We start from the raw sequence: 27,721 nt of genomic DNA on the forward strand, positions 1-27,721 counted from the left end.
GGGAGCCAGCCTCAGGTAATGTATACCTGATCGGATCGGCCGCCGCTAGCGATGCGCACTTTACCGGCGGGCGATCGAGGGTAATTTCCCGCACGGCGCGATCGACGGACCGATCCGATTCCGGGAGGGAATCGGATCGGCGGCTGCGTTTACTGCGAACGATTGGCAGCAGATTCGATCCCAGGATCGAATCTGCTGTCGAAACGGCCGGGAATCGAGCCACTGTATGGCTACCTTAACTGCATGCTTGTTTCTGGTTTTATTCAGATACTACTGCAGAGAAATAGACCAGCAGGGCTGCCAGGTAACTGGTATTGATTAAAAGGAAATAAACATGACAGCCTCCATACACCTCTCTCTTCAGTTCCCCTTTAAGCCAGATCTTAAAATCAGTCAGCAGGAAGTTTTGTAACAGAATGATACCATTGATTGGCTAACTGAAAAGAAAACAGTGAGCCTTTGGCTGATGAGCCATCTTCAGACTTTGTTCCTGTGTACAAGATGTTAGGGCACACAGCTATGTATACAGTCAGCAGGAGATGCATACATTGTTTTGTAAATATAAATAAATGTAATTCAGTTGTCATTCTGTTTCAAAACATCCTGCTTTTATCACTAATGGCTAACACAGAACAATGCTTTGCTGCTTCTAAAAAAAACACAGAAAATGTTGCTGTCATTTCCTAGAAAAAAACAAACAAACCATAAATTTAACAGGTCTCAGGTCTTTAACTGCTCTTGGACCGACACAGTACGAATCTACGCCCAGCAGGTGGTGCTGCGCCCCTGACTGGACGTAGACTCTACGTCACATTGACCGCGTGTACCTGCCTTTTACCGTAGCTCTGTCCCCACCGCAATTTGTTCACCCTGCAGAGCACTGTGAGCCGGTCAGGAGCTGTTTTCATTGGCTCCTGGCCCTGTCATTGTAAGGATTCCTCCTGTGGTGTGTTCTGTCCATTGCGGTGGAGCTGCAAACGGACAGTTCTGGCTTGTCAGCCTGCATTCGCTTGTGCATTCGCAATGAGTCATATTGTCATTTGCAATTGCGCTGCAGTTCTGGGCAGCTCAGAATGCTGTCATCATTCCACCAATGGTTTATTACAGCTGAGCTGCAGCCAGATAGCTCTGGATTTCCTGCATGCATGTTGTTGCATAGGACTGTATGCATTGGTACAGATAGTCTTTCAGCTAGCAAATGGTAATCAGGCCAGTTCAGGATTGAATGATTACCATTCAGCTGTGTGGAGATTTGCATGCTTGCATCCATTGGCTGATGCCAGCATAAAAGTCTGCCTCCCCTTTTAGACCTCGCCCGTCATAGTTTCAGCTCTGTCTAAGTTACTGGGTGCATTTATACTGTGAATATATTCCTTCTAGTTCAGTTATCTTGTGGAGCTACGATTATATATTTCCCACGGGGACATATATACGTACTCCTTCTAGTGCAGAGATTTTGTATTGTTTGTATTGCCTAGTTAGTTCGCTGTATTGCTCCAGTCCAGACCTAGCTAGTGTCCTTGCTTATGTTATATGTTGGTTCATCGCCAATATATACATATTCTATTCAGCGTTTGTTATTTTCCTTGTATTCGTGTTACGGTGATATATCAGTGCCGCTGATATATACGTATTCAAACTGTTGATATCCCTGTGTTCAGCTAGTCCAGTTTTTTAGCATGTTTCGGTAGGTTGCGCTTAGTGTGATCACCCGTGCTTAGCTAGTCTAGTCCTGTCCTTGTGAGGTAGCCATTGCTGCGGTTGCTATTGGTTACCTCACTCTTGTCTTTGTAAATGCTTGCTGTCACTGTGGCAGTGACTAGATTAGCAAGCATTCATTCTGTCAGCCTCTGTTCTCCTAGTCCTGTCCTTGCGAGGTAGCCATTGCTGTGGTTGCTATTGGTTACTAGGGATGATCAGAACGAACAAATTCTGTTTCACCGGAATTTGCGGATTCCGGCAGGTCTAAATTCCGTCGCTATAAAAATTCAGCCGGATTTTTACGAAATTCCGCGAATTCCGGATTCCGACGTAAAAATTAAAATAATCGCAAATGGAAACCTTGTTTATGCTATCCCATACACCCTATACACTGTTCCCTTCCTCCATCACACCTGGAGGGAGGAGGGTCTTGTCTTTCAGGGAATTTTCAAATTTTAATAGCCAGCTTACATACCTTGGCCGGGAATTGAATCTAGGTCTTGGCCGGGAATTGAACCCAGGTCTAGTGCTCGATAGGTAGCTCTCTTCACCACTAGACCACCGCTACATGCGGAAGCCAGCCTAGCATGTACCATTATTATATATCAAGAGAAAAATTAGCTTGCTTATGGATTTGTAGGATTTTAAAAGCCATCTCACATATATTGGCCAGGCCCAGGATTTGAACCCAGGCCTACCACGTGGTAGGCTGCTATCCTAACCATTATACCACCAACACAACACACTACAATGCTACATGCTGAAGCCAGCCTAGCATGTACCATTATGATATATCCAAGAGAAAAATGAGCTTGCTTATAGATTTGTAGGATTTTAAAAGCCAACTCACATACATTGGGCAGGCCGAGGACTTGAACCCAGGCCTACCACATGGTAGGCTGCTATCCTAACCATTATACCACCAACACAACACACTACAATGCTACATGCTGAAGCCAGCCTAGCATGTACCATTATGATATATCCAAGAGAAAAAGGAGCTTGCTTATGGATTTGTAGGAAAGCAATCGCTGGAAAGCACTGCTGAAGTCTGCCAAGGGCTTTTCTGATTGCTAGGAGAGCCGTGGGAACCCAGGCAAGGCCACACTTGTTAGAAGTCATGTCAGGTTTACAATTTTCAAAAACACAATTGCCGCATTTATTTCAATGGCTTGGCAATTTTTGTGCGTTCATGTGCACAGGGCCGGTTTTAGCAACAATGGGACCCCAGGGCAAAATAAACCTGGGGGGCTGCACGACAGATACCCCGGAACAAAAATCGACATTAAGGGACTTTTTGCAGCTGGTATAGTCAGGGTGTAAAGCCCCAATCAGTCGGAGCTCCACATTCTGTCTATCCCAGCCTGCATGGGGGACAAGGGGTTAAAAAGTTTCAGGAGGCATTTAAAAGTATACTTTTTTCCTTCGAAAATTTAAAATCAATTTTCTCAAAAACTGTAAGGTCTTTTTGAAAAATAGTTTTTTCATCTTATTCCCAATGATCTCCTTAACATATCCTGCAAATTTGGGGTTTTTAGCATTTAAGGTGGATTTGCTATTAACCGTTAAAGTTGGCGGGTTTTTAAATGTGTACCGTATTTTTCGGACTATAAGACGCACTTTTTCTCCCCCTTAATTGGAGGGAGAAAAGTGAGTGCGTCTTATAGTCCAAATGCTACAAATTTAGGCTGGTCCACTGTCTCCGCGGCAACTTCACGGAGGATACTGGAGACAGAGAGTCTGTGAGGTCCACCTGCAGGGAGAAGATGGTAATTATGTGTTCATTGTCTGCCCGCTGCCTACTCTGGCATGTTGGGTGAAGGGAGAGATCGCTGAGCCGCTAATATAGCAGTGTGAGTTGCGGTGAGGCTGTGAGCTTTGTCGGGGGAGAGGATGCAGCTGATTTTATTTGTCAGGACATTGCTACCATAAATCTGACATGCCGGTGATAGGTCAGAGGGAAATAAGCGACCAGTAAAGAAACGTGCATAGCAGAGAGGCTGTGATCTTCATACACGAGAAGAACTAGCAGCTTTCCATTGTCTGCACACAGCCTATCTATAGCTGACATGCCGGGGTGAAGGGACACAGAGAGCTGAGCGGTGAGTGTAGCAGCGTGTGTATCACTCGGCTTCTTGCAAGTTGCTACACTCACCGCTCAGCTCTCTGTGTCCCTTCAATCCAGCATGCCTCCAGTCCGGCGTGTGTACGGACCTTTAGGTTTAGGCACCACCAGGGGGGTCTTAGGTTTAGGCACCACCAGGGGGTCTAGGGGTTAGGGATAGGTACAGGGAGGATTCTGTGTGAGAGTAAGGTTAGCTATAGTTACAGTACAATATATGTAATATATACAATTGATTACATTATGTGTATTTACACAAAGGGGGGGTCTAGGTGTTAGGGATAGGGATAAGGAGAGATATCCGCCCGGCGGATCGGTCAGGAACAGCCGTATCAGTCCGCCGACAGACTGTACACACGCCGGACTGTCGCTGGAACGCCCACCCAGCGAGAGGTGACGACGGACCTGTCGTTGCCTCCAGTCCGGCGTGTGTACGGACTCTAAGACTCCCCTGGTGGTGCCTAAACCTAAGACCCCCTGGTGGTGCCTAAACCTAAGACCCCCCTGCTGGTGCCTAAACCTAAGACCCCCCTGGTGGTGCCTGGTGGTGCCTACACCTAATACTCCCCTGATGGTGCCTAAACCTAAGACCCCCCTGGTGGTGCCTAAACCTAAGACCCCCCTGGTGGTGCCTAATCCTAAGACCCCCCCTGGTGGTGCCTAATCCTAAGACCCCCCTGGTGGTGCCTAAACCTAATACCCCCCTGGTGGTGCCTAAACCTAAGACCCCCCTGGTGGTGCCTAAACCTAAGACCCCCCTGGTGGTGCCTAAACATAAGACCCCCCTGGTGGTGCCTAAACCTAAGACCTCCCTGGTGGTGGCTAAACCTAACCACCCCCCTGGTGGTGCCTAAACCTAAGACCCCCCTGGTGGTGCCTAAACCTTAGACCCCCCTGGTGGTGCCTAAAACTAACCACCCCCCTGGTGGTGCCTAAACCTACCCCCCCCCCCCCCTGGTGGTGTGTATTGCACTGTAACTATACCTAACCCTCCCTGTACCTATCCCTAACCCCTAGACCCCCCTGGTAATGCCTAACCCTAACCATCCCCACCGCACATACACACTAAACACATATAAACAATAATATATTTAATCCTTAAAATACTTCACTACAAATAACATGAATAAAATAATTTATATATTTGTAATAGAATAACTAGCCTTAAAATCACGTATACATGAATAATATTATAGGTAGAAAAAGGTATATATATACACAATACAATAGGTAACCTTACAATCATGTATGCATTAGAAATCTTAAAATAACAGTAATATTAAAAGCGATATTTTAGTAACTATAATCAACGCATTATAAGTGTAAAAAGAAAGTTAATACCATAAACAATGTATTTCTAATACAATCAGGGTGACAAACGGTATTTAAGCATTATACATATGAAAACGAATTTTAAATGATAAAAGAAGTGTAAACGAAAATTTAGTTGTTATACTTTTGTAAGTGAAATTTTAAAACGTAAAAGATACGTAAAACTCCTATAAGCGAAATTTGAAAAACAAAAAAATAAGTATAACACAAAGTCAAAACGAACTTGTAAACGATATTTGTTATAAACCTTATCCTGTAAACGAAAACTTTTGTTACCCGATCCCTGTAACCGCTATTTCTCGTGTGCCCTTTTTTCCTGTCGGGCGCCGAATAGCCGATATTTTGCATTGCAGTCTATGGCGGCGCCCTTTTTGACCACTATCCCTGTGCGCCCTTTTTTACTAGCCCCAACAGCATGGTGCCGCTTTGTGAATGACTTAATTTGTTAATTGTCACAACCTGGATGATGTAAAACATTGCCTTCCAGAAAACCTTGGTACCGGTCATTCCAAACACCGTGTTCTCAGCACATGACAATAAAGTAATCTGGCTAAAAAACAAATCTTGTTAATCCCGGCTTTACATGCAGCCACAATGAATATTTCTGAACAGTATTCTGGTTTTTTTCTGAAATTCTGGAATTCAAAGTAATTCTGCATATCAACTTTTCCTACAAGTGTCTTAAAATGATAAAAAAATTCAGACAACACTTCTGTACAATTCCCTCTAAACATTGTGTTTCATTTTATTGAAAAAAGTAGCAGTAGAATCACTGAAATCACCATCACATGATTAATATGGCAGATGTATAAGCAGTAAATAATATATCTGAAAATGGCAAAACTAGCAGTCAACAAAATCCCTGAAATTATTATCCCATGATTAATAATGCAGATTGTATTGCTGCCTCAGTCCCTGGATAACCTCCTCTGCCTCCTCCTTTGTCAGGCGGTCTTTTCCCAAAAATGGCTCATCTCCATCACAGGGGGTCAGGTGGTCCAGAAGTTGGCCTCTAGGAATGTTCAGATGACCACCTTCAGGAAGATGAAAAGCCAATGTCAGGTGGTTCCACACACTGTAAGTCCCATCATGAAGATGACAACAGTTCCCATATCTCTCATAAACCTCACACGGCTTGTAGCATTCACTTTGGACTTGGCCATTTTCAGATATCTTCACCTTCAGAGCTATGGAGGTGGACTCTGGTCTCCAGTACAATGTTTCTCCATCTCGGTAGACAAAGGGAAGAGGTTCAGAGCTGCTAAGCTGGATGCTCGGTACCGTCGGGAAATCATCATACTTGTTGGTATGAGGACTGTGCACTACTATGTAATGGGCGATCTTCTGGCGGTAGACTTCAGTACCCAGAATCCTCAGCTGTGGTTCTCCACCATCACAGTGCTGAGTCTTGTAGAGAGAAAGAAGCTCTGACAATGGGAAGGAGAACCTGAAATTACCATAACGAGAAGCTGATTTATTAAAAGCTGGTGAGGTGGCAAATTGTTCTTTTAATTCTCCTTCAAATTTGCGAGCATCACCTGGTGTAATCACCCTCCTCACAGCCTCGTACATCTCTTGTCGAGCCTTCTCAATGTCAGGCGAAGAGATGTCTGCGCTCCAGAATAAGAGGTCACGGAATTCAGGTCTTTCCTCAGAACTTTTTGTTATTCTAAAACACCCCTGCTCAAGAATATGAGTCAAGGAGGCCTCCTCAGTGATGTGCCACAGGCTGGAGACTGGAAATGGCACCTGTGTGTGCGGAAAGTGATGAGATTTCACCTTTTCAAGGTTTTCAAGCATTCTTGCCTCACTTTCAATAAAGAGGTCCTTATTTTGCAAGGTGGCGGAAATCTGCTGGATAGTTAGAAAGGGTCCAAGTCCATAATTGTATATTTTTCCTCTTGATGTAGAAAATCTCCACAGCTCTGTATTGTGAGGAATCTCAGGAACATCAGGACCTGCCACAGCATCAGACTCCATGTCTCTCGTTCCTTATTTCTCTTTTTTCCTCAAGTGTTCGGGATGTAAGGCTTGTACGATGTTATATACAGCCGAGGAGGGTCACCGGCAGTACCGATGCGGGTAACTGGGTATGAACAATCATTAATCCTCTGCACTCGCAACGCTCACAGCAAGCTGGAACACTACTGTTACATAGTTACATATTTGTGTTGAAAAAAGACATACGTCCATCGAGTCAACCAGTACAAAGTACAACTCCAGCCTGCTCCCTCACATATCCCTGTTGATCCAGAGGAAGGTGAAAAACCCTTACAAGGCATGGTCCAATTACCCCCAAAAGGGAAAAAATTCCTTCCCGACTCCAGATGGCAATCAGATAAAATCCCTGGATCAACATCATTAGGCATAACCTAGTAATTGTAGCCATGGATGTCTTTCAACGCAAGGAAAGCATCTAAGCCCCCTTTAAATGCAGGTATAGAGTTTGCCATAACGACTTCCTGTGGCAATGCATTCCACATCTTAATCACTCTTACTGTAAAGAACCCTTTCCTAAATAAATGGCTAAAACGTTTTTCTTCCTGTGTTTCCCCAAAAATAAGACAGTGTCTTATGTTATTTTTTGCTAAAAAAAAAATGTGCTGGGCTTATTCTCACGGGATGTCTTATATTTCTATGAACACACAAGTTCCTGTGCTGTGTGTCCTCCTGCCTTCCCCACTGTGACACCTCTTCCTCTGCTGGATCCACCTCTTGTGTGCCTCTGTGATCCCCTTGTACCTTTAGTGTCCTCCTGGTGTCCCCCTCTGTCCCTGTGTCCTCCAATGTCCTCCTTACCCGAGCTCCATGCCACTGTGTCCCTCAGCTTCAGCCTATAGGAAGAGGTATGGTGACCTGTGTTTCTGCTGGAGGCGATGGTCTCACGGGCAGGACCATAACTCCATTATTGGACCAATCACAACACTCGCTGAGTAGCAGCAAGTGCAGTGATTGGCCCAATGATGGAGCTATGGTCCCATCTGAAGACCATCAGCTCCAGTAATAAAACAAGTGGCCATACTTTTTCCCCTTTCTGCCACTAGGGCTTACTTTCAGGGTAGGGCTTATATTTCAAGCATGCTTGAACTTCCTGCTAGGGCTTCCTTTCAGGGGATGTCTTTATTTTTTTGGGAAGCAGAGCAGTAGCCACCAGGGATGATCTAAACGTGTAATTACAATTCTCAAAATTTTGCATCATTTTTGCAATTACAATTATGAGCATCGTGGAAAAATCATAATCACACTTCGTATAGTTACGACCATACATACATTATGATCGTTTCTGTAATTACCAATCAATTTTGGGATTCATTTCTGTATAGAGCACAAAACTATGATTTTGTGGTACCCGTAATTTCCGTAATTTAGTGTTACCCGTAATTTTCGGTCATTTTCATTATTCCAATAAATTGTGGAATTGTGAATGAAACACAGAATTATGATTCAACAGGAAATTACAACATGAAATTACAAATTATAAAATGACGAATTACGATTTTTCTGATAATTACGAATTACAATCTTGTGTCATAATTGAAAATTTTATGTCGTAATTATAAAACGTGAGATTTCGGCTTGTCACTGGTAGCGATAAAAACAACTAGGTTGCAAAATTGTATTCGTTCGCAAAAAAGGAGGATATTAGCTTTCTAAAATGGATTGCATGCAACAACATTCTGTGCTGGACCCCTTCACCAGCGTTGAGGTTCCCTAATCCCTCCCCTTGATAAATACACTTATAAATGAACACGCTGCTTGGCTATGACATAAATTGTTCCCAGCGACTTAACGATTGTTAACGGTGACAACGATTGAACACGTATGAATGAGTCTTTAGATTTTATTTATAAATCTGTATAAATAAGTTTATTGCTTAACTTTCTGAAACATGTAAACTTTTGTGTCTAACTTGTAAAACAGGTCACTGCTTAGAGTATTATCTGTATTGTGCTTCAGTCTATTATCCGTATTGCTAGCTGTAGGTCACTATTGTATCTATAGATGTGTCAGGGCTTGTTTCCACTGTTGCGACGCGATTTCGGCCGCATTCCGACGCTTGTAAAAACGCATGCGGATGCGTTTCCACATGCGTTTTTACCCGCGATTTCGCATGCGATTTCGCATGGCAGGGTGCCATGCGAAATTAACCATGACACTGCCAGGGCTAAATAAAATTGAAAAAGGTGCGAAATCGCACGCGAAATCGCGGGTAAAAACGCATGTAACAAACGCATGCGTTTTTACTATTAAATACATTAGCGGCGATTTGCACGGATTCCCGACGCAGGCGAAATCGTTGGCTCTTTTGTGCGTTTTTTTCACGCTGAAAAAAACGCACCTCAACAACGCTACAGTGGAAACAGGCCCATCCACTTGTATTACATGTGCGGATCTGCATGCGTTGGACGCATGCAGATTCGCGATAGTGGAAACGAGCCCTAAGATTCTGCCCTTTTCTTCTTGCTCGGTAGAGCAGGGGCGAGTGGCGTACACAGCCGGAGTATTGCTGCGCTGATCAGCGCCCCCCTCTGGGAAGGCTGGGATTTCTAGCTGGCTGCAGTAATGGAGCCAGCAGCTGTAGCTGACAGTGTATGAGAGAGGAGGGGGTCCCTGGGCTGAGCAGGTCTCGCCGCACTGCATTGTGGGTAGAAGATCCTCAGGATTCTGGGAGACACTGGCTGGCTATGCTGTAGAGGGAGAGGATATTCCAGGCTGCAGCTGCTGCTGTGTGACACCCGTATGTCTCTGTGTTGTGTCATTGCTGTTACTATGTGACCATGTGTGTTCTATTATTATTACAATGTGTTGTATTGTGTATTCCCCCAGCACTGGGAGGCTGCTACATTGTATCATTACCATATCCAGCAGTGCTCACATTGCGAGTCCCCTCCCCCCTCCTGTGCCATCTCTGTGTACCCCCTGTACTCTCCCCTCCCATGCCATCTCTGCTATCCCCCTGTGCTGCCTCTTCCTGTGCCATCTCTTTGTACCCCCCTCCCCTCCTGTACCATCTCTGTGTACCCCCCCCCCTCCTGTGCCATCTCTAAATATCTCCCTGTGCTTCCTCCCCCTTCCTTTGCCATTTCTGTGTACCCCCTGTACTCTCCCCTCCTGTGCCAACTCTGCTTTCCCCCTGTGCTTCCTCTTCCTGTGCCATCTCTGTGTACCCCCTGTACTCTCCCCTCCTGTGCCAACTCTGCTATCCCCCTGTGCTTCCTCTTCCTGTGCCATATCTGTGTAGTCCCTGTACTCTCTCCTTCTGTGCCATCTCTGTGTACCCCCTGTACTTTTCCCTTCTGTGCCATATCTGCAACCCTCTGTACCCCCCTCCCCATGCCATGTGTGTGATTATTATCTGTTTATATATTGCTGACATCTTCTGCAGCACTATACAGAGTGCTTAGTCATGTAACTAACTGTCCCTCAGAAGAGCTCACACTCTAATCCTACCATAGTCATAGTGTAATGTCCTACCATATTATTATTATTATGTATTTATATAGCACTGACATCTTCTGCAGCACATTACAGAGTGCTTAGTCGTCCCTGACTGTCCTCAGAGGAGCTCACAATCTAATCCCTAGCATAGTCATAGTCTAATGTCCTACCATATTATTATTATGTATTTATATAGCACTGACATCTTCTGCAGCACATTACATAGTACATAGTCATGTCATTGACTGTCCTCAGAGGATCTCACAATCTAATCCTACCATAGTCATAGTGTAATGTCCTACCATATTATTATTATGTATTTATATAGCACTGACATCTTTTGCAGCACATTACAGAGTACATAGTCATGTCACTGACTGTCCTACAAGGAGATCATATTCTCACACTGGGGCTCACACTGGAATCCTACCATAGTCATAGTGCAATGTCCTGCCATATTATTATTATGTATTTATATAGCACTGACCTCTTCTGCAGCTCTGTACAGAGTACATAGTCACGTCACTGACTGTCCCCAGAGGAGCTCACAATCTAATCCTACCATAGCCATAGTCTAAAGTTCTACCACACAGTTTCCCAACCCGTGTGCCGTGACACATTCATGTGCACGGCAGCCTCGTGTATGTGTTGTCCCCCCGCTCTATCTCCCTCCCACGCTCTCTGCCACGCGCACCAACGGCAGACCCCTGCCCTCGTCCTCTTGTTTGTAACGTCCATGTGCTGCGCATGCGCGCTGGCCAAAAGCACAGACACAGGGACAGGGTATGCAGGGACAGGTGATGCAGGAACAATGGGGTTTTATTATTATACTAGCTGGATGCCCAGCGTTGCCCGGGTATGTATTTGGCTGGTCTTGGCCCCGCCCCCTTTTCCTAACCTTAACACACAATTACTTAATGACCAAGTTTGTGAGCTTTGCGGTCTTTGGTACCAATAATTTGAATTGAAATAAAACAAATCTGATTGGCTGTGGCTCCACCACTTTTCTGAATTTGAACCCCAATCACCCAATGGCCAACTGTACCAGGTACAGGTGATTAACAGTGCAAGAGGCTTGTGCTATTAACAGTGCAAGAATGGCAGCAATTAAATATTCCCCTTAAAAAGCAATAGGTAGATTTTAATTGGCTTTTGTAGGCTCCACCCACCTTTCTGAATATTAATCCCAGTCACCCAGTGACCAACTGTGCAAAGTTTGAGAACCCTACCATTACCAGTGTAAGAATGGCTGCAGTTTACATTTTCTCAGTGAAATGTGTATTTGTCTCCGCCCACTGATGACCCGGTATTGCCCGATTATGTATTTGGCTGGTGTTGGCTGCGCCCACTTTTCCTAACCATTACACACAATTACTCAATTACTCATTGACCAAGTTTGTGAGCTTTGCGGTTTTTGGCATCAATAACCTGTGTTAAAATGAAACAAATAAGATTGGCTGTTTGTGGCTCCACCCCCTTTTATCAATTCAAACCCAAGTCACCCAATGATCAACTGTACCAGGTTTGAGGCTTGTGCCGTTAGCAGTGCAAGAATGGCAGCAATGAAATATTCCCCTGAAAAATCGATAGGTAATTTTTGATTGGCTTTTGTAGGCTCCACCCACTTCTCTGAATATTAATCCCAGTTACCCAGTAATTAACTGTGCAAAGTTTGAGAACCCTACCATTACCAGTGTAAGAATGGCTGCAGTTTACATTTTCCCAGTAAAATTTGTACTTGTCTCCGCCCACTTATGACCCCGCGTTGGCCGCTTATGTATTTGGCTGGTGTTGGCTGTGCCCACTTTTCTAACCCGCACACACAATTAATCAATTACTCAATTACCAAGTTTGTGAGCTTTGCGGTGTTTGGCATCAATAATTTGCATTGGAATGAAACAAATCTAATTGGCTGTTTGTGGCTCCACCCCCTTTCTGAAATTGAACCCCAGTCACCCAATGATCAACTGTACCAGGTCTGGGGCTTGTGCCATTAACAGTGCAAGAATGGCAGCAATGTAAATATTCCCCTTGAAAATCAATAGGTGAATTATGATTGGCTTTTGTAGGCTCCTCCCACCTTTCTGAATATTAATCCCAGTCACCCAGTGACCAACTGTGCACAGTTTGAGAACCCTGCCATTAACAGTGTAGGAATGGCTGCAGTTTACATTTTCTCTGTGAAATTTGTATTTGTCTCCGCCCCCTTTTTGGTTATGGGAATAAAACATATCCTATACTTTATTCCAGGTAATGTACTATGTGTGTGCCAAATTTCATTCAAATCCGTTCAGCCGTTTTTGCGTGATCGAGTAACAAACATCCAAACATCCAAATATCCAAACTTTCCCATTTATTATATTAGTAGGATGGGATGTATCTCATTGACCATCTCTCCTCTCCATAAAAGAGAATGGCCCGATTGGGGTAGACATTAATGGCACACCTGTACACAGATTGGGTGGTAAACTGCCACCCAAAGAAATCACAACATTTTCACCTGTGTGTAGGGGAGGAGTTAGATACTTACCTCAGCAGTTGAAGGTCTCTGGATGTTCAGTGGCTTCCTGGATACTCATAGAGTCCACCATTCCAGGGCTGCTTTTCTCTTCATTTTCTGGCCACACTCCCAGCCGTAAATGAGTGCATGCGGACTGGGCATGTGCGTGTAAGGGTAGGGCATGCCCAGTAGAACAAAGTTACATGTGCACGGAAGTGTGTTAGCATGTTCACAGCCGTGGCACACAACCAGCTGTAACACTTCCGACTTCTGTCTTCTGTCTTTGTAGGATCGGTTCTCGGCGGAGCTGAGGGAACATGGCTGACTTCACCATCCGGGTATACAAGAACAGAGACTACAATGCAGTGCGGATAATGTTCGCTGAGGGAATGATGGAGCATCTTCCGGCCACCTGTGCCTACCTACTGAAGCTGCCCCGGGCCCAGTTCATCCTCTTCATTTCCTTCATCAGCCTTCTCTTGGTGTCAAAGTCCTACCTTCTCTCTCTGGTCAGCTTGGCCATTGTATTCACAGCGGGTCGACGACTACTGACCAGAGAGTACCACCAGTATGTAGACAAGTGTCAGAGGGAGGACCTGCTGGACATCGAGGAGTCCTACATGGCCAGTAATAACTCCTGCTTCTGGGTGGCCGAGTCCAGCGGCCGGGTTGTTGGTATGGTCGCAGCCCAGGCAGCCCCGCGGTCAAGTGAGGTGATGTTGCTGAGGCGTCTATCGGTAGTCAGGGACCAGCGGCGCAAAGGCATCGCCGCAGCTCTGTGTAAAAAGGTCATTGATTTCGCTCGGCAGCGTGGCTACAAGACTCTCTCCCTCGAGGTATCCATGATGCAGAATGCTGCTCAGAAATTGTATGAAAGTCTGGGGTTTCAGATGATGGATGATAACGTCCTCCCTTCCTTGCTTGGAAGATTCGCCAACTTTTCCATCATGACTTATGAATATAAAATTAAGGACTGAGCGTTGTAGATAGAGACTGTGGAGATTGTCCTGTTCAGTAATATTTATTTATCACGATTAAGCTTATTTTTACATCAAGATGGGACGAGCATGGGGAGAGAATGTTATATTTATTTATTTTAGGACCACCTGAAGTTTTCTAGAACTTTTATCACTGCGTACATTAAAAATGTCTGCCTGTTACGTGCTACCGTGTAATATGCTTATTATTAATTTTGGTAAAGGTGCGAATACTCTGCATTTACAGTGATGGCCAAAAGTTTTGAGATCGGCACTAATACTGGTTTTATCAAAGTTGTGATAATGAGCTTTCAATACGCATATGGATAAAAAAGCTGCAATTAAATTTGAGCGTGATTATTGCCCAAAAATCTGGGCGCTGGAAATATCGGGTAGTAGAATACAGATGGAGGATACTGATATTTTACTAAAACTAAACCCAACCTAACATTATTCTCACACTGAACCCTCCTTTTACCTATGCCTAATCTTAACCAAACCCTTGCCGATGCCTAACCCTGGTTCTGATGATACAGACAGGTGAATGTTAACCCTCAAGCATGCCTAATCCTAACTTTAAAGCAGTATCGTCACCATAAAAATCAAATTTCAACAGCAACTGGTCTGAGTATATTAAGTGATAAAGATGCTAATCCTGCATTCTAAACTTTCAAAACTTTTTCTGCTGTTATGGTTTGGAGTTATCACATACTTAAGGAGCACTGACCCTTTAGTAGTCGGTGCCAAAGAATTGCATGCTGAGGGTTCTTTTTATCTATAATCTATTCCTCCTCTTCCCTTTATTTCCCTGCCAGTTGCTGATCTGAAACACGATCCCCTGCTCACTTGTGTTTACAAGCAAGGCTGAGGCGACTCAGCGATTGGAGGAGACAAGAAAAAAAGTAAAGGGCAGAAATGACATCAGGATTTAGCCTTAACTGTGGGCAAAAGACATGGTTCCCACCAGGAACAGAATTCTCGTAATTTACTATAGAACATTCACTGAAATCAAAATGTGGACAGTACAATACATATGTTATGCAAGTAGATCAAGTATTTATCTACTTATATATGTGTTTTTTTCCCCCTGGCATAGTATGGCTCAGGGGGCCAGATTAACCAAAAGGCATGGTAGTGGTAGGCAGGTGCCTAGTGGGTCCTGGTGCAAAGCAGTACCTGTCTTCTTACACTACCCGCTGCTGACTCTGCTCGTCTCTGAATTATTTTTTTTTTTAAAGAGCACCTGTAGTGAGAGGTATATGGAGGCTGCCATACTTATTTCCTTTTAAACAATGCAGATTGTCTGGCTAACTAGCTGATTCTCAGCCTCTAATATTTTTAGCCATAGCCCCTGAATAGTGGTGCTCGGATACCCCCGATCACGGATTCGAGTAAATCCGACCACGGCAGTATCTTCAGTCAAGGCCGCAAGATAGAGGGTATTGGTGTGGGACCTTGTCCAAGGATATTGGCTTGGGGGGTGAGGGGGGGGGGGGAGCTCCCCATACCATGGACCATGTGGGCTGGTATAGCTCAGGGTGCGAAGCCCCACTTGGCCGGGGCTCTACATTTTAGCTATCCCAGCCTGCATGGGGGACAAGGGTTTAAAATGGATCGGGAGGGGGACCATGTTATTTTTTTTAATTATCCACTCTCTAAATATAAAAGAAAAAGTTTAAAAAACAGGAAAAGTTGCCAGGGATTTTTATACAGCCATATTGCAGCTGTATAGCGATCTGTGGTCAAAGTGCTGCGGCTCTGGAGGTGTGTATGGACCCCCTGGAAACCCTGTCAGGAAATTGATTGCTCTTTCTTTTGCTATATGTAAAATTACACTATCGTCAGGTTTGCTACATTAACTGCCATTTACTGTATTTAGATATATACTTTTTTCCTTTGAAACTTTAAAATCGATTTTTTCAAAAACTGTAAGGTTTTTTTGAGAAAAAAAAATTCCCCTTGTTTCCACTGTTCTTCTTAACATATCCTTCAACTTTGGTGTTTCTAGCATGTAAGGGGGCTTTGCAATTAACCACCAAGGTGGGTGGAGCCTACAAAAGCCAATCAAAATTTGCCTATTGATTTTCAAGAAGCATATTTCATTGCTAGCATTCTTGAACTGTTAATGGCACAAGCCTCAAACCTGGGACAGTTGGCCATTGGGTGACTGGGGTTCAAATTCAGAAAAGGGGAGGAGCCACAAACAGCCAATCAGATTTGTTTCATTTCAATGGGAAAATACAAATTATTGATGCCAAGGATCACAAAGCTCACAAACTTGGTCATTAAGTGTTTGTGTGTTAGGTTTAGAAAAGTGGGCGGAGCCAACACCAGCCAACTATATAACCGGGCAACAACGGGTCATCAGCTAGTTTGTCATAAAATTAGCAAACATCCTTTGCTAATTTGCTAAAAGCCTTGCAAGAAGAAACTCGGATACCAGTCCACCTAAGGGCCTGGACACATCAAATAGCTCTTTGTGTATCATTTTCGTTTTCTTTTAACCACTTCAGGATTCTGCGTACGCTTAAGTACGCCCCTGAATCCTGAAGTGGATTCCATGGAAACCATTCCATGTCAGTTCACGGAGGGTGTCTTCGTGAACACCCTGCGAGCCGATCGGCGGCTCGCAGGGTAAATGTAAACACGCGGGGAAGATCTTCCCCGGTGTTTACATGTATACGGCGCTGCTGTGCAGCAGCGCCATAGAGGAGATCGGTGATCCCCGGCCTCTGATTGGCCGGGGATCGCCGGCATCTGATAGGCTAAAGCCTATCCCATCAGGCGCAGGACGGAAATCCATCCTGCGCCGCTCACAGGGGGAGGGAGGGGGAGGGAAGGGGAAGGAGGCCAGGAAGCACTGCGGAGGGGGGCTTTAAAGAGCCCCCCCCCCCCTGCAAGCGCATGCAGCCGGCGGCGATCAGACCCCCCCAGCAGGCCATCCCCCTAGTGGGGAAAAAAGGGGGGAAGTCTGATCGCCCTGGCTGCTATCTGATCGGTGCTGCGGGCTGGAGAGCCCACGCAGCACCGATCAGAAAAATACCCCCCTGGCACAGAAGTGGTTAAAATGCCTCCATTGACTTACATTAAAATCCTTGTAAAATTGTGGCAAAATTACAGCGTTTGCAATTTTTTGAAAATTGTGATCATTCACTGCAATTTGGAGGTGCTTTTAAAAATAATGAAAATGATCCACAAAATGCTATTTGGTGTATTACAGGCAGATCAAGCCCTGGCAGCTACAGCTTCTGGCCTGTGAATAGAGCAGCATCCAAGAAGGATGGGGGGGGAGGGGAGGGGCATTTTCAGCAGAGGTTCGCATCGGCTTTGTTTTCAGGCATCTGTATGACATTTATTGATATTTGCAGAAAGTCCCTGCACTTTCTTCTGATGTCCGATGTTGTGTGCTCTAACATCTTGTCAGCCTACAGGGACAGAGTCATAAGATGCCTCATCAGCTGAAAGCTTATTCCTTTTCTCTTAGAGTTACCCTAAAGTGAGAAAAATGCCCCCGAGGGGTACTTACCCCAGGATGAGGGAGCCTCTGAATCCTAAAGCTGCTTCCCTTGCCCTCCCCATCAGCCCCGATCCAGCGGTGGGACCCCTGAAAGTCCAGTGACAAGGGCTGTAGGCACTGTGTGCATGTGCAGTAGCAGGTTTCCGCCCAATTCTGTGCCTGAGCAGTAGAACAGACCCAATCGGAATTGGCTATTTCCGCCAGAGACCGAGCAAAAACCCATCAGTGCGCCTGCGCAGGCAGCCCACCGTTATATGCTATTGGTTGTTGAGGGGTGCCAGCAAGGGCCTAGCAATAGCCATAGCAACCTGATGGCATAGTGGTTAGCGCTTTTGCCTTGCAGCGCTGGGTGTCCTCGTTCAAATCCCAGCCAGGTCAACATCTGCAAGGAGTTTGTATGTCCTCCCTGTGTCTGTGTGGGTTTCCTCCGGGCACTCCGGTTTTCTCCCACACCCCAAAAACATACAGATAAGTTAATTGGCTTCCCCCTAAATTGGCCCTAGACTACGATACATACACTACACGATACGTACATAGACATAGGACTATGGTAGGGATTAGATTGTGAGCTCCTCTGAGGACAGTTAGAGACAAGACAATATACTCTGTACAGCGCTGCGGAAGATGTCAGTGCTATATACAGTAAATACTAAATAATAATAATAATAATGGGGCCCAGGTGGCATTGCATAAGACCGCCTACATCTGAGGGCTCCATTATAGCTTTGCTATGGGGTCCCATGATCTCTAGCTATGCCTCCGGATGCTAGTACTGGATCTGGGCTGGCTAAGGAGGATGGAGGAAGCCTCTTTAGGATCCAGAGGCTTCCTCCTCCCGAGGTGAGTATCTTTTTTTTTTTATATAATTATGTATTCCCTTTAAAGGAATACTGTAGGGGGTCAGGGGGGAATGAGCTGAACTTGCCCGGGGCTTCTAATGGTCCCCCGCAGACATCCTGCGCCCGCGCAGCCACTCACTGATGCTCCGCCCCCCGCAGACATCCTGCGCCTGCGCAGCCACTCACCGATGCTCCGCCCCCCGCAGACATCCTGTGCCTGCGCAGCCACTCACCGATGCTCCTCCCCCCGCAGACATCCTGTGCCTGCGCAGCCACTCACCGATGCTCCGCCCCCCGCAGACATCCTGTGCCTGCGCAGCCACTCACCGATGCTCCGCCTCCCACAGACATCCTGTGCCCGCGCAGCCACTCACCGATGCTCCAGCCCCGCCTCCGGTTCACTTCTGGAATTTCAGACTTTAAAGTCTAAAAACCACTGCGCCTGCATGGCTGTGTCCTCACTCCCCCTGATGTCACCAGGAGCGTACTGGGCTTGTGCTATACACTCCTGGTGACATCAGGGGGAGTGAGGACACAGCCATGCAGGCGCAGTGGTTTTTAGACTTTAAAGTCTGAAATTCCAGAAGTGAACCGGAGGCGGGGCCGGAGCATCGGTGAGTGGCTGCGCGGGCACAGGATGTCTGCGGGGACCATTAGAAGCCCCAGGTGAGTTCAACACATTTTCCCCCGACCCCCTCCTACAGTATTACTTTAAGTTAGCCAATAAATGGTATCATCCTGATTCAAAACTTCCTCCTTTAGATAAGAAAAAGGAATGTTTCCCAACAGCTGAAATTTGACTCCTGGAGTTGAATTCGCTGTCAGTCAGTTCCCCCAAGCTGCACAGATTTGGAGCTAATAAGGTCTGAGTTCCCCCCCCTGCAGGCAGGTCTGGGCACACTATAGGATTGTTATACAAGTGCTGATGTCATGCTGCTGCAGAGCCCAGGCCTTACAACACACACAGGAAGCTGCGAGGCTCAGGAAGCGATCATTCCCTCCCAACCACATTACAGTATGACTTGTGCACTACTGACTGCGGTCACAGCAGCCAAGGAGGTGGAGCCTCTCGGATATCACAGGAATATTCTATTAACCAGGATATACACAGGAGATTGTGGTGCAGATGAAGCTGGCAGAGATGTCTGTGTCACCCTCCCCCAGCAGAGTGACATGATAGACCCGAGGATCAGGAGGAGCGAGCTGGAGGCAAGCACTGCAAGAGGCAAAGCTCACTATCAGCAGGGGAAGACCATCCCACAGTGACCCAGCAGAGGGACCAGGACAATCAACAGCAGAGGTAGACATTACAAAGTGCACCCCCCAAATTGTGCCTGTCCCAGTGTAGGTAACTATTGTGCCCCCAGTATTAGGAAGACCCCCACCCAGTATAGCCAGATGTGCCCCCAGTATTAGGAAGACCCTCACCCAGTATAGCCAGATGTGCCCCCAGTATTAGGAAGACCCTCACCCAGTATAGCCAGATGTGCCCCCAGTATTAGGAAGACCCTCACCCAGTATAGCCAGATGTGCCCCCTGTATTAGGAAGACCCTCGCCCAGTATAGCCAGATGTGCCCCCAGTATTAGGAAGACCCCCGCCCAGTATAGCCAGATGTGCCCCCAGTATTAGGAAGACCCTCACCCAGTATAGCCAGATGTGCCCCCAGTATTAGGAAGACCCTCGCCCAGTATAGCCAGATGTGCCCCCAGTATTAGGAAGACCCCCGCCCAGTATAGCCAGATGTGCCCCCAGTATTAGGAAGACCCCCGCCCAGTATAGCCAGATGTGCCCCCAGTATTAGGAAGACCCCCGCCCAGTATAGCCAGATGTGCCCCCAGTATTAGGAAGACCCCCGCCCAGTATAGCCAGATGTGCCCCCAGTATTAGGAAGACCCCCGCCCAGTATAGCCAGATGTGCCCCCAGTATTAGGAAGACCCCCGCCCAGTATAGCCAGATGTGCCCCCAGTATTAGGAAGACCCTCACCCAGTATAGCCAGATGTGCCCCCAGTATTAGGAAGACCCTCACCCAGTATAGCCAGATGTGCCCCCAGTATTAGGAAGACCCTCACCCAGTATAGCCAGATGTGCCCCCAGTATTAGGAAGACCCCCGCCCAGTATAGCCAGATGTGCCCCCAGTATTAGGAAGACCCCCGCCCAGTATAGCCAGATGTGCCCCCAGTATTAGGAAGACCCCCGCCCAGTATAGCCAGATGTGCCCCCAGTATTAGGAAGACCCCCGCCCAGTATAGCCAGATGTGCCCCCAGTATTAGGAAGACCCTCACCCAGTATAGCCAGATGTGCCCCCAGTATTAGGAAGACCCTCACCCAGTATAGCCAGATGTGCCCCCAGTATTAGGAAGACCCTCACCCAGTATAGCCAGATGTGCCCCCAGTATTAGGAAGACCCTCGCCCAGTATAGCCAGATGTGCCCCCAGTATTAGGAAGACCCCCGCCCAGTATAGCCAGATGTGCCCCCAGTATTAGGAAGACCCTCACCCAGTATAGCCAGATGTGCCCCCAGTATTAGGAAGACCCCCGCCCAGTATAGCCAGATGTGCTCCCAGTATTAGGAAGACCCCCACCCAGTATATCCAGATGTGCCTCCAGTATTAGGAAGACCCCCGCCTAGTATAGCCAGATGTGCCCCCAGTATTAGGAAGACCCCCACCCAGTATAGCCAGATGTGCCCCCAGTATTAGGAAGACCCTCAGCCAGTATAGCCAGATGTGCCCCCAGTATTAGGAAGACCCCAGCCCAGTATAGCCAGATGTGCCCCCAGTATTAGGAAGACCCTCACCCAGTATAGCCAGATGTGCTCCCAGTATTAGGTAGACCCCGCCCAGTATAGATAGATATCCCACTATCTGCACAGAGTTTGTATGTTGTCCTCATGTCTGTGTGGGTTTCCTCCAGGCACTCCAGCTTCCTCCTACATTCCAAAAACATACAGATAAGTAAATCAGCTTCCCCCTTAATTGGCCCTAGACTATGATGGACATACAGTATGACTATGGATGGATTAGATTGTAATCCCCTCTGAGGACAGTCAGTGACATGACTATGTACTCTGTAAAGTGCTGCAGAAGATGTCAGTGCTTTATAAATACATAATAATAATATGGTAGGACATTAGACTATGACTATAATAGGATTAGATTGTGAGCTCCTCCGAGGACAGTCAGTGACATGACTATGTACTCTGTAAAGTGCTGCAGAAGATGTCAGTGCTATATAAATACATAATAATAATAATAATAATATGGTAGGACATTACACTATGGCTATGGTAGGAATTAGATTGTGAGCTCCTCTGAGGACAATCAGTGCCATGACTATGTACTCTGTAATGTGCTGCAGAAGATGTCAGTGCTATATAATTGCATAATAATATTATGGTAGGACATTAGACTATGACTTTGGTAGGATTAGATTGTGAGCTTCTCTGAGGACAGTCAGTGACATAACTATGTACTCTGTAAAGTGCTGCAAAAGATGTCAGTGCTATATAATTGCATAATAATATTATGGTAGGACATTAGACTATAACTTTGGTAGGATTAGATTGTGAGCTTCTCTGAGGACAGTCAGTGTCATGACTATGTACTCTGTAAAGTGCTGCAGAAGATGTCAGTGCTATATAATTGCATAATAATATTATGGTAGGACATTAGACTATGATTTTGGTAGGATTATATTGTGAGCTCCTCTGAGGACAGTCAGTGACATTACACTATGACTATGGTAGACAGTGGCATAGCTAAGGAGCTGTGGGCCCCGATGCAAGTTTACATTGGGGCCCCCCAACCACTCTATACATAACAATTGATACAGCGCTCCAAAACCTACCAATGGCAACTACAGTGTCAGAGGTGCAAGAAGGGGATGGGGAGCAGTTTTATAATAACCACTATGCAAAGTATCTATAGAAGTGATTATTATAAACACAGGACCAATAGAGAGCTAATACTGCCGTTGAGGGAGGGCCTCTCAGGCCCAAAGGCCTCAATGCGGTCACAACCTCTGCACCCGCTATATCCCTGATGGTAGAGATTAGAGTGTGAGCGCCTCTGAGGACAGTCAGTGACATGACTATGTACTCTGTAAAGTGCTTCAGAACATGTCAGTGCTATGTAAATCCTACTAATCCTAATTATAAATGGGAAAGTTCGGATGTTTGGATGTTTGTTACTTGATCACACAAAAATGGCTGAACGGATTTGAATGAAATTTGGCAAACACATAGTACATTACCTGGAATTAAGTATAGGATACTTTTTATTCCCATAACTAAAAAGTGGGCGGAGGCAAATACAAATTTTTCTGGGAAAAAGTAAACAGCAGCCATTCTTACACTGTTAATGGTAGGGTTCTCGAACTTTGCACAGTTGGTGACTGGATGACTGGATTAATATTCAGAGAAGTGGGTGGAGCCTAAAAAAGCCAATCAAAATTCACCTATTGCTTTTCAAGGGGAATATTTAATTGCTGCCATTCTTGCACTGTTAATGGCACAAGCCTCAGATCTGGTACAGTTGGTCATTGGGTGACTGGGGTTAAAATTCAGAAAAGGGGGTGGAGCCACAAACAGCCAATCAGATTTGTTTCATTTCAATGCAAATTACTGATGCAAAGACCACAAAGCGCACAAACTTGGTCATTGAGTAATTGTGTGTTAGGGTTAGAAAAAGTGGGTGTAGCCAAAACCAGCCAAATACATACCCGGGCAACGCTGGGCAATCAGCTACTACTAAATAATAATGAGATATTCACCAAGTATTAAGAAGCCCCCCTCAAAGTATAGATCGTCAGGTGTTTATCCGTTATTAGGAAGCCCCCTCCCCAATGTCACTTGTATTCCCCCGGTGCTAAGTGACCCCTCACCCATCTTCTCCTGTGCATATGCAGAGCTGCTGGGTAAGCAGAGCATTCTGTAATAGTTACCTGGCCTGGCACTGCCAGGATCCCTCTACAACCTGCTGCACAGTCCCTCCCACTCCTCCTCTCTGAACAGTCCCTCCCTCTCCTCTCTGACTCCTCCAGTGGTGCAAGTAATGAGAGACACCACTAGAGGGGCATAGAGGTGAGACTGATGAACTGTGCAACAGAGTTAGGATGATCTTGGTGGTGCCGAGACAGGTAACTACTAAGGTGGCCATTAAAGATATGACTCTTTGGATGATCGATTCTCCAATTCGATTGTATTATCGATTGCATCAGTCTGTGTTTTGGATAGACAATGGGAGAGGAGGTTAGTGCACCGGGCACTAGGTGGACGAACAACGATCATTTTGTGTCTATGCAGACGCTCGGTCACATTGGCAGTTCACATCCTTATCTGGCCTGTCAACATGACTAGGTGTGTGCATAGATGCGAAGGATTCATCCACCTAGTGCCCGGTGCACCCACCTCCTCCCTCACTGTCTCCAAGCACGATGTTAGCATAAGCACATGGCTGTGATTGGTTGCTCTGGATGGAATTGGTAACGGCAGCAGCTACTTGCATGGAAGGTGCCTGACTCTGTTCCTCTTGTTTTGCACAATGCGTGTACACACACTACGATGAAACTCAGCTGACATGGCCAATAATGACTGCCTTTGCCAAGAACCTAGTGAGAGTACAGCGGGACCTTCGGCCGTGGACCAAATCCCAATCCCTCTCTGGCAACATTCCTCATATGTGTGTATGAGTCTTTAGTGTCCTCGGTATCCCCATTGGTGTTAGGCTGCTCCACCATTGTCCACTTTGGTGTCAGGAAGAATCTCCACGTGTCTTTCTTAGCGCCAAGCAGATTACACTCCTGAGCCTCAGGCAGAAACCCCCCACTCAGTGTCATACAGTTTCTCCCAATCTCCTCGGAATATTGGGGTCTCCACCTTCCATGACAGACAAGGAGGAAAATGCGCAACAGCAGGTTGGCAGCTGGACACGTCACATCCATGTTTCCACTCTACACTAGCCCATGCAGAACATTCTGACAGGTCCTCCAGTCCTCGCTGTTCCACTGGGTCCTGTGGGACTCATAGGGGATGGAAAACTATTCTAAAACAAAGTATCCTCTGTGCGGTGTTGTGTCCTTCCTGGTGGCCAACTGTGCTTCAGTGATTATGCCACTGTCTAGTGATTTGGTTTTTGGCTGCTCCTATTCAGAGGCGTAGCTATTGGGGGGCAAGGGAGGACATATATCCTCAGGTGCAGCACTTCGAGGATGCTATGCATGAGAGGCAGGTTGCTTCAGTGCCTTCCCGAAGTATGGCACGCTGGCCACGCCCCGCTTCTCTCCCTCTGCAAAGGAGTGCAGAAACATTAATATCAGAAGAAAACTCACCAGCTCCATTTGTCCTCTCCTTGGTAACAGCGACGTCATGAGACAAAAGACTCCACTGTTACCAAGGAAAGGACACTGGGTGCTACAGAGGAGAAATGACATAATCCATGTAATGTTGGAGCCAGTGAGTCTTCTGCTGTAACATCTGGCTATGTAAAAGGAATGGGGGGGGGGGGGGCACATCTAGCTATCTGAACGGGGGAAAGGGGGCACATTTGGCTATCTAAACAGCATTTGTACATTTGGCTCTGCCCATCATGACCACACCCACATTTTGATATGTGGCCACACCCATTTTTTTGCATGTGGGTCACAACTCAAAAAAACGTTTTTTGTACCTGGTTGCTGAAAACCCTAACTACACCTCTGCTACTGGTTGTCCATTTCAGTTATCCAAAGTATCATGTCTATGAGGACTTTTAGGCTCCCCATAGTTCTGGTGCAGAATCTGCTGTAATGCCCCATCTTATAGGGTGTGTTACCTCTTTGCAGGACAGGCCGTTTACAGAGCTCGGGACAATGGCTGACTTCACCATCCGGGAATACAAGAACAGAGACTACGATGCTGTGCGGAGGATGTTCGGTGAAGGGATGATGGAGCATCTTCCAGCCACTGGCACCCACTTGCTGAAGTTATTCCAGGTGCAGCTTTTCTTCTTCATCTCCTTCCTCGGGGTCCTCTTCGTCTCCCAATCCTACTTGCTGTCTTTGGTCACCCTGGCCATTTTGTTTCTGGCTGGCCGATGGCAACTTAACAAGGAGTTCCAGGAATATGTGGAGCAGTGTAAGAGGGAGGACCTGCTGGACATTGAGAAGTCCTACGTGGCCAATGATAACTCCTGCTTCTGGGTGGCTGAGTCCAATGACCGGGTTGTTGGGATGGTTGGAGCTCAGTCAGCCCTGCTATCTAACGAGGTGATGACGCTTAGGCGTATGTCGGTGGCCAGGGACCAGCGGGGAAAAGGCATCGCCAAAGCTTTGTGTAGAAAGGTTATTGACTTTGCTCGTCAACGTGGCTACAAAACTGTGTCTCTGGAGACCTCGATGGTCCAATATGCTGCTCAAAGATTGTATGAAAATATGGGGTTTCGGAAGACCAGCGTTCAGATACTTCCAACCCTCTTTGGAAAATTTGCCAAGTTTTCTGTCCTGACTTACGAATTCAAAATTCATGACTAAGCAGTGGATATAGAGACAGATAAAGGATTTCCTGTTCAGTAATATCTATGTATCTCTTATAATGATCTTATTTTTATATGAAGATGGAAAATGTTCAAAATGCGTAATTAGCTGCTTTCACAATGTTCTGACACTTTTACCAGTGTATTATAAGGCCGTATTAAAATGAGATGATGAGACTACCAAGAGTGCCTCTAAATTTGTCTGTTTATCTTGAAGATGCCAACAAAGAATTTGAAAAGCTAGGGAATTAAGCAATGATGTCCATTGACTCCCTCCAAATATTGTCTCAGTTTGGCAGAACCTCTGGACTTCTTTTGGTTGCTCTATCTAGTTGTGTGAGCTAGTCAACGCTCTGGAATAAGGTATAAGGTTTGGAGGGGATCAAGCTGAGGGTTCCAGGTCTCACAAAAAATTGCACACTAAGGCCTGGCACACACATCCAATCTTGATAAGCAAATTTTACCATTTTTCCATGTAGTATGAGGTCCAACTGATTTTGAATGCTTTGAACAGATTGGGCCCAAACCAATTCACTTTTTCATTTTTTATCTTCTGTTTAAAATAACTTTTCAGCATTGTGCAATTGAAAAGTACCAACAAGTAGGTGAAAAAGTACTGTCAAAATTATTTTGACGATTTTCTTTTATTGATAAGGTGTGAAGATTTCACTCAGGAGAATACTTAGGAGAAAAGGTGAATTTGATTGGGCCCTTCGGATAGTTAAGCTCTCACACTATATGGAAGTGGTAAAATAGTTCGATTAAGATCAATCAAGATTGGATGTGTGTATGCGCCTTACATCAGGTGTAGATTTATAGTCTTTCCCATGTTTCTATCTTAACCTCCCTGGCGGTCTATTAAGATCGCCAGGGCGGCTGCGGGAGGGTTTTTTTTTAATTAAAAAAAAACTGTTACATGCAGCCAACTGAAAGTTGGCTGCATGAAAGCCCACTAGAGGGCGCTCCGGAGGCGTTCTTCCGATCGCCTCCGGCGCCCAGAATAAACAAGGAAGGCCGCAATGAGCAGCCTTTCTTTTCAGCCGCCTCCGATCCAGCCCTTAGCGCTGGCCGGAACTTTTGTTCCGGCTGCGCAGGGCTCGGGCGGCTGGGGGGACCCTCTTTCGCCGCTGCTCGCGGCGGATCGCCGCAGAGCGGCGGCGATCAGGCAGCACACGCGGCTTGCAAAGTGCCGGCTGCGTGTGCTGCTTTTTATTTCGCTCAAATCGGCCCAGCAGGGCCTGAGCGGCGACCTCCGGCGGTGATGGACGTGTAGAGTCGTCCATACCGCTGAGGAGGTTAAGGTCCGTACACACGCCTGATCAAAGGCAACGATGGGTCCGTCGTCACCTCCTGCTGGGCGTGTTTTCAGCAGACAGTACAGCGTGTGTACAGTCTGTCGGTGGACTGATAAGGCTGTTTCTGAGGCGAATCGCTCAGAAACAGCCTTATCAGTCCGCCGACTTCCACCCAGCAGAAGGTGACGACGGACCCGTCGTTGCCTTTGATCAGGTGTGTGTACGGACCTTATGACCTCACTGCCTCCAGTTAGGGAAGGCCTTAAGATACTTCTGTGTGAAATGTAGGGCTTCTAGTTCTTGCAATGTTCTCCCCAGGCTCTTTTAGCCGGGTGCTGCACCCGGCTAGTTTCGGTGAGCACCCGGCTGTCATCGGCTCACCTCCTCCTATGCTGTAAGCAGAGTTGCTCACAGAAGCACCGACTCTGCATTCTCTCATATCGCCCCACTCGGCTACCTTTCCATGCCACCCGGCTGGAAAAAA

General features: G+C 46.4%; 3 protein-coding genes across 3 annotated transcripts in view; all 3 read left to right on the top strand.

Moving 5' to 3' along the window:
* Positions 1 to 27,721, top strand: part of LOC137545051 (probable N-acetyltransferase camello) — a 47,103-nt gene that overhangs the window by 7,330 nt on the left and 12,052 nt on the right. The window lies entirely within an intron of this gene.
* LOC137545043 (probable N-acetyltransferase camello) lies at positions 9,803 to 14,269 on the top strand. The gene is made up of 2 exons (XM_068266148.1): positions 9,803 to 9,893; positions 13,384 to 14,269. The coding sequence occupies exon 2, from the start codon at positions 13,412 to 13,414 to the stop codon at positions 14,069 to 14,071; it is 660 nt and encodes a 219-aa protein (XP_068122249.1). The 5' UTR covers positions 9,803 to 9,893; positions 13,384 to 13,411; the 3' UTR covers positions 14,072 to 14,269.
* Positions 19,408 to 26,126, top strand: LOC137545062 (probable N-acetyltransferase camello). The gene is made up of 2 exons (XM_068266170.1): positions 19,408 to 19,727; positions 25,254 to 26,126. The coding sequence occupies exon 2, from the start codon at positions 25,281 to 25,283 to the stop codon at positions 25,938 to 25,940; it is 660 nt and encodes a 219-aa protein (XP_068122271.1). The 5' UTR covers positions 19,408 to 19,727; positions 25,254 to 25,280; the 3' UTR covers positions 25,941 to 26,126.

This window comes from Hyperolius riggenbachi, chromosome 1 (genome assembly GCF_040937935.1).
Source record: "Hyperolius riggenbachi isolate aHypRig1 chromosome 1, aHypRig1.pri, whole genome shotgun sequence".
NCBI classification, from domain to species: domain Eukaryota; kingdom Metazoa; phylum Chordata; class Amphibia; order Anura; family Hyperoliidae; genus Hyperolius; species Hyperolius riggenbachi.

Coding starts and splice junctions, on each gene's coding strand:
- LOC137545043 (XM_068266148.1), top strand. CDS start 13,412: ATGGCTGACTTCACCATCCGGGTATACAAGAACAGAGACTACAATGCA.
- LOC137545062 (XM_068266170.1), top strand. CDS start 25,281: ATGGCTGACTTCACCATCCGGGAATACAAGAACAGAGACTACGATGCT.